This window comes from Crocodylus porosus, unplaced genomic scaffold (assembly GCF_001723895.1).
Source record: "Crocodylus porosus isolate Cpor-Errol unplaced genomic scaffold, CroPor_comp1, whole genome shotgun sequence".
Classification (NCBI taxonomy): domain Eukaryota; kingdom Metazoa; phylum Chordata; order Crocodylia; family Crocodylidae; genus Crocodylus; species Crocodylus porosus.
Window position 1 is genome coordinate 236,213,694 of NW_017728886.1, and position 7,090 is coordinate 236,220,783.

General features: G+C 47.9%; 1 protein-coding gene across 3 annotated transcripts; it reads right to left on the minus strand.

Annotated features, from left to right (window-relative positions):
• Positions 1 to 2,049: 2,049 nt before the first annotated feature.
• KLF10 (Kruppel like factor 10) lies at positions 2,050 to 7,084 on the minus strand. Of its 3 annotated transcripts, none has more exons than XM_019551510.1 (4): positions 6,973 to 7,084; positions 5,484 to 5,723; positions 4,468 to 5,374; positions 2,050 to 3,604 (listed from the first exon to the last, which is right to left on the minus strand). In XM_019551510.1, exons 1-4 carry the CDS (start codon positions 7,006 to 7,008, stop codon positions 3,348 to 3,350), a joined length of 1,440 nt encoding a protein of 479 aa, XP_019407055.1. In that variant the 5' UTR covers positions 7,009 to 7,084; the 3' UTR covers positions 2,050 to 3,347. The 3 variants fall into 3 exon arrangements, with proteins under 3 accessions (XP_019407055.1, XP_019407073.1, XP_019407064.1); XM_019551528.1 differs by lacking the exon at positions 6,973 to 7,084 and adding an exon at positions 6,100 to 6,496; XM_019551519.1 differs by lacking the exon at positions 6,973 to 7,084 and adding an exon at positions 6,015 to 6,496.
• Between the last annotated feature and the right edge of the window lie 6 nt (positions 7,085 to 7,090).

Below are 7,090 nucleotides of genomic sequence, written 5' to 3' on the forward strand. Positions count from 1 at the left end.
GTAGTGTAGCACTAGCTGCACTGCTTTGGGGAGGAGGGCAGAGCAGGGTGGAGGGGCACCTGTGCAGCATGTAGCCAGAAGGGACCTGTGGCTTACCTTAGCATGACCCACAGACGTGCAGCCCCCACTGCCACAGCCCACAGAGCCTTCAGTCCCCAGCTGCTTCGCAGTTAATCAGCCTTGGCTTCAAACAAAAAAACAATTAAAAAAAAACCTGTATGTGTTCTGCATGAATTAGATTGTTTTATGCACTCTCAGTCCTCAGCCACATAGGGAAAAGTTTTTGGCTTCAGTTATGCTTAATAACTGTTATACTCTGCTATGTATACTTATTCCAGAAAACGTACCCTGGAACAAGAGAGCTTAAAAAGGTGACTAAATATTGTGAATGCTTCTTAATTGCCCATCCCCTCCATTAGGGCTGTGCAAAACAGCTGTTTCATTTTGGTTTTGGATTCAGCGTTTTGGAGGGACAATGATTCGTTTTGGTGTTTCAGATCACTGTCCTATTTCGATTCAGCCAAATCTGTTTCGGAGTTTCAGCACTGTTTTGGTGTTTCAGCCATAGGCTATAATGGCAAATCACTAAAACGCCTATAACTTTGTCATCTCTTGCCTTATTCGGATGATTTTGCAGGGATGGTAGCCCCTTCTGAAGGCACGAAGTCTGCCAGGTTTCAAGGAGATAGGTACAGAGGTTTTTGTGAAACTGCACCTCAAACTGTTCAAACCAAAACTAGTATCACTTGCCAGCAGCGGCAGCATGCTGTCATCCTATATGGAGATGTGGGGGTCCACTTCCCATGGGAGGAGTCTGGCACAGCCCCGCATCCCTCCCGGGGGGCATGGGCCACCAGATCTGGGTACAGGATGACAGCATGCTGCCACCGCCGTAGAGGGCCAGCATCAGCACTGGGTTCTTCCTGGTGCTCAGCACGGGCTGTGCCAAACAGACTTGGGGGCTGGTGTCGGCCCCAGCCAGAAGCAGTAGCATGTCATTCATGTACTCTATAGCCGGTGAGTGCAGAGCTTTTTTTTCTAAAAAAAATAAAGTCCCATGCTCACTGGCTGCAGCAGTGACAATTGAGGCCTCTGGGCGCTCGTGGAAAAGCCCCCCAATGCAGCATGGGGCAGCAGGGATTGCCCCCCCTCCCCAGCACCTGCACAGCTGTTTGCCCATCACGCAGGTGCGGCACAGCTCGGTAGGGCACTGCGCGCCATCCAGAAGCTGGGGTGGATCCACCTGTTAGCCTGCTGTCATCCTGCATCATCATCCTGCATCATCAGGGGCACGCGCCCCCCCAGGAAGAGCTGGGGGAAGCAATCAGAGAGATGGGAGGAAGATCGGAGAGCTGGGGAATTGAACCGGGGGAATGTTCAGGGACCTGAACATTCCCCCAGATCCTGATTGGATTCCCCAGTCCCTGCTTCGATTCCTCCAGCTCTCTGATCTGTTCACCAGCTCTTCCAGGGGGTGGAGGGGTGCAGGCCCCCGGATCTGTGTGTGGGGTTTCAGCAGGCTGCCACTGCAGGCTGGGGTCAGTGACAGCACTCCAGTCTTCCTGGCGCTCAATGTGGGGTGTGCCGAGCAGCTGCTGCTGGCCCTAGTCTGCAGCAACAGCCGCCTGCTGAAACCCCACATGCAGATCTGGGGGCCTGCACCCCTCGGGAAGAGCTAGGGAAGTGATCAGAGAGCTGGGGAAACCGAACCGCAAGCTAGATGTCAATATAGGAACAGTCCTTCTCCCCCTCTTTTCCCTCCCTCTTAGTTTTTGTTTCCCTGCAAGCCTGGCTCCGAAGCTCCAAAAATTCTCCAAAACGTTTTGGAGCCTTCCAATTTGTTTTGGAGCTGTTTTGGAGCCTCCCATTTCAATTCAGATTCACACAGCCCTACCAACCATGTCTGGCTTTTTAAAAACATTTAAAGAGTCGTGACCTAGACTTTCACTACAAGGCTAATATTGATTGTGATGTTGCACTGGCCTTTAGTGGGTTCCTCAGGCAAATAATGCAGTCAATATGTATCACATAAGGGAAAGACAATATAAATCTGTTATTAAAGAAAACTGTTCTTTATTGTAAACAAGGTATAAAGTACAACATAAGAAATTGTGCAAATCTTTAAAGTAGTCACAAAAGAGCGTATCTAATACACTATTTTCAAACTCTTCACTTTTCTATATTTATGTACTCAGAATAGTAGGATAAAATAGAAATACAATTCGTGAAAGTTGATGCACTGTCACAAATCTACAGTATTAATTCAGGGCTGGTGACTTTACTACCTTATTTTATGCTTCAAATGACTCCTAAACTTAATACAGCATAGAACAGAAGCTTTTTACATAGAGACCATTTCTCTCTAATAGAAACCATCGCTTAAAAGTAACAGCATCAAGTAACCTAATATTCCTGTTTTTCCTTTCTTAAACCCACAGTTATTTTAAAGGTTACATTGCTTTAAAACAAAGTGCACTGTATCTGTTTAAAAAAATGCAGTGGTGTAAAATGTTGAAAAGTATAAAGGAAACCCATAAGCAACTTAAAAGCAAAAGCATCATAAGATGCCTATATATAACCAATCATGATAATCACGAGATTTTAAAAAGAATCACAAAAACAACATTAATGGGGATTCAGATACTTTTGGTTCTTTCTAGCCATATGGCAGCCCCCATACAAAAACCAGGTTTGACAATATTGTCAACCTAGCATACATGGCATACACTGTGTGTTAAAAAACTGTATGCCGGAGTTACCAGGCCTAAATCTCAAGAAAGCTGAGCCCCAACCCACCTCAAAGTTACCACTCCAATGTGATTACAAAACATCAAATACATATCCTATCAAAGAAAGGTGACAGAAGTAGGATATTTACTTTATATTATCTCGAACAGGTGCATTTTATATTTGTTTGTACCATGCACTGATCTCTCTCTCTCCCTCTAGTCTGCGTTCTACCAAAGACTCAAAATAGTTTTGAAAGTTGTCATCTGAGTTGGTCTCAAACATCAAACTCCCTGTGCAATTTACACCAGACCAACCTGTACTATATGCAAATAATTGCTAAAAATTCAAAACCCTGCACTCCCTGTGCTCCTCTGCTCTAGACCCTTCACTTTCTCTCCTCGCTCCACCCAGTGCAAACACAACCCGACATTCCATTATTAGTCACTGGGTCTCTCAGTAATGCTTCCTGTGCCAGAGCACAAGTGTCTTTGCCTCTCTGTTACAGTGCCTTCAATAGCTGGCACTAAAGAGCAACAGACTTGAAGTGGAAGCTTTTTTACATTGCTGCTGATACACACTAGTGACAACAGTTACTTCCAGTAACTTGAGGAGTTCTTTCACTGTGGAGTTGCAGATGCAGGTGGCACAATGTCATTTAGTTTGCTCACTTCCATTTGCCAGTTCGGTAGCTTCTTAGCTGACAAGTGGCGACGTGCATGCTTTGTTAAGTGGTCACTCCTCATGAACCGCCGGTCGCACATTGGGCAAGCAAACTTTTTTTCACCAGTGTGTGTTCTACGATGCCGAGACAGTTCATCAGAACGTGCGAACCTTCTGTCACAGCCTTTCCAACTACAGCTAAAGGGCTTTTCACCTGAAACAAAGCAGAGAAACATGAGCTTTGGACCAGAACTATTTGTTAGACCAATTTCTATTCTTCCAGTAGAGAGAAAAGGTTTCTTCAAAGATCTGCAATGTTAGAATGATTTCTAACTGGGTTAATAAGGTTTGTCAACATCATCAGGGAGCCAGTTAGTACAAAGGGTTAACACACTCACCTTTCAAATCTGGAAAACAGAGGGCTCAAGTTGCATGTTTTGTGGATCTAACTGTTTTCAGACATTCTAACCTGTGCTTACATATGCTATAAATGTACAGCAGGCTTGGGGTGATAAATAGCCTGCCAAGAATGCGGCCTGTAGTAAGAAAAGGGATGGATGTTACCTGACCAGCTGGAAGTGCAGTGGCAAAGTTGCGTGTGAAAATAGGCATAGCCACTGTCTTCTCCCAGTGCACTTATAGTTGAAGCTTTTCTGCATAGGGAAGTTCTTTCAAAATAAGCTTCAAAAGTGAATTAAGCTAAACCAAAAGCTCTCTGTGTACAAATATTCTTATTTCACAGAGACTATTGCAAAAGGTATAGTTCCATACAAGACAAGTCCTCACTTCCAAGCTTTATTAAGAGCTGGACTAGACACCTGAAGGATAACTCTAATGTGCTTCAATGACAAGACTATTACAACTGAGTCCTCTTTTTCAAGGTTGTAACAGATTTATCAATAGGCATCAAGCAAATGTAAGTGCTAACAGGACTGCCCCATGATTTGCCCACAAAGCCAGAACATTAGTAACCAAGTAGGTAAGAAAAATAGGTAAAAATACCTAGAACACTAATAAACAATGTATACAAAACAGACCTTTCTCTGAATTTGTAATGGACACTGACTAATGACTTACCTGTGTGTGTTCTCACATGGGCTTTCAAATGTGAACTTTTGAAGTAAGTCTTTCCACATCCTGGATAGTTGCAAATGTGACTTCTAATCCTTGAAGAGTCAACTGGTGTCGTGACTTTTGTTGTAGGAGGTGTAAAACCTGGGGCAGGGGCTATAGGAGAGAGTCTAGTACCATTTGGACTAATAATTGGAGCCTTTGTATTCTGCACAACTGACTGGGGCACAACAAACATAACAGTTCCTTTAGGAACCTGAGTTCCCATGAACATCATAGACTGGCAAACGGTAGACTGTTGGCTACAGGGAGTGTTGGGCACTACTGTTGTCACAACAGAGTTGTTTGTAGGAAGTGGAACCATCTGGCAAATGACTGGCACAGGTGGGACCCCACAGGCTGGCACAGCAGACGAGGGTACGATCATTGAGGATTGTTGTGCTGACTGTGGAACAGACTGAGGTCTACTAATTGAAGTCTGTATTGGGGGTACTGGACTAAGAGGTGGCACTATACTTGGTCTTTCTTCTACAACAGGTGAGTTATTATTGTCATTTATTGTTCTGTATGATGACACAGTTGCGCCAGATGAGTTTTCTTGTGCAGTTTCATTAGGTTTTTTGTTATTTTCCTTCAAAATACTATCCTGATACTTCAGCACACTGGCAGCTCTCAGTGGACAAGTTTTGTGATTACAGAGCTGTGCATCAGCTGTATGGCGAATGACACTTGTTGCTTGAGCTTTCAACACTCTTGATGCTGAAGGTTTTTCAGTCTCTTTATAAGGCGTTACAGAAACAGGCTTGGAAATATTGGTGGATGATTTGGATTGCACAGTAGATGGCGCTGGTGCTGCTGGATGAATTACTTGAGACATCTCAAAATCTGAAGGGCTGTAGGGTGGAGTCAAGCACTAAGGAAAAGAAATGCAACATAATCAGATAACTATACTGGGCAATTATTTCTGACCGTTCATGGTATCTAAACACTGAAAGAGTAATTCATTGATACAAAAAACTTACAAATGCTGGTATTGTGTGAAAGTCTGCTACACTGGAAAGCAGGCTGTCGTCATTTTCTTCTGACATATCAGATGCTGGTGTTATTGGTCTCAGGTCAGCGTATTTCTTGAAGTCTGATTTCCAGTTACAGCTCATAGACATAAGAGCTTCTACAGCTTCATAGTCACTCTTTTCAGTGGAAGTGTTCCATGAACATCTAATATCATTCTGCTTTTTGAAAATCACCTCCATTCCTACCTCCTGGGAGACAAAAAAAAAAAAGGGGGGGGGGGAGGTTTAGCTCACTTGGTGATTTCCTTGGTGAAACAGTTGATTAAAAGATGAATTACAAATAGAAAATGCAACATGGAAAACACATCCTGCTTTATGGAGCAAATGCAGTATTTTCAAAGCATGAACTTTATCACATCCTGTATGAAGATCACAAAAGGGGGGATCGGACTGATGAGGGCTGCAGGTGTGCATTTCCCTCGCACCAAGGGCAAACACATTTAAAAACCCAACGAAATCCAGAAATTATTTTATAATTACAATTTTGAATTCTGATGTCAGGCGAGTCTGTTCCTAAAGCAACTTCATTTGCTTTCCCTCTTTCCCGTCTGGGTTCAGACCCCACCTTAAGTCATCTTGCCATCACAACGCGACTGGGCACAACATGCAGTTTGACTGGGGGATGACGCTCCCCCTGTACTCGGCCTTTGTTCACCAGGCCGGGTAGATGCACGCAGTGGCAGGGAACGAAAAGAAGAGCGAGGCGTCAGGCTGCGGGCTGCTGCCAGGGCATCAAGGACCAGAAGGGAAGGCGCTGGGCGAGGCACACAGCGGGCGCCGTGACCCGAGCCTGCGAGGACGCGCAGACTAGGGCCGTGCCTGCCCGGGGGCTCTCCTGGGACAAGCTGCCGGGAAAGCCCTGCCCGGCTGGCGCAGTCAGAGCCATGAGGCAAACCAGTGACGCCGCCTCTGAGCGACTCCGGGAACATCTCCTGGAGCAGAAGCAGCCGAGCCCGAGCAGGGCCCCCGCGCCAGGGCGAGGCCGCCCCGGGGGGAGGGGCGCGCGGGGGCTGCCGGGAGCGGGAGGCGCCTGGCGCGGCGCCACGTTCACCTCGCGGCGCCCCGGTGACTCACTGCGAACATTCCGAGCAGCACGCCCGCCGCCCCCGCCCATTGGTCCCCGCGGCCGGGCGGCGCGGCGGCCCATTGGCTGGCGCCGCGCTGGGTGGGCGCATGTGAACAAAGCGTGATCGGCGGCTGCAGCGCAGCGGTCGGAAGCGTGAGGCGGGATCGCCGCGCCGCGACCTCTCACCTACTTCTGCCGGCTCGCGCCCCGCCCCGCCTCTCCTGCATGCAGGGAGGCAGCGCAGCCCCCGCCTGACAGCGCAGCGCGGCGCGGCCCGGGGTCGCTCCCCGCCGAGCCGCGGTACCCAGCACCCCCGCACCCCGCTTCACCCCCACAGACACCCCCCGCCGCCTCGCAGCACCCCGCACGTACCGCCGGTGGGCGCAGGGGGACCCCGAAGTTGAGCATGGCCGGGGCGCGCAGCTGTCCCACTCGCTCCGTGCCGGGCGCGCTCAGCAGTCGCTGCCTGGATTTTCCGCGCCGGCCGCGC

Excerpts from the sequence above, each read along its gene's own strand:
- KLF10 (XM_019551510.1), bottom strand. The coding sequence starts at position 7,008 with ATGCTCAACTTCGGGGTCCCCCTGCGCCCACCGGCG. Across the intron at positions 5,375-5,483 it reads TTCACACAATACCAGCATTT|TGCTTGACTCCACCCTACAG; the intron begins GTAAGTTTTTTG and ends TCTTTTCCTTAG. Across the intron at positions 3,605-4,467 it reads CCATGTGAGAACACACACAG|GTGAAAAGCCCTTTAGCTGT; the intron begins GTAAGTCATTAG and ends GCTTTGTTTCAG.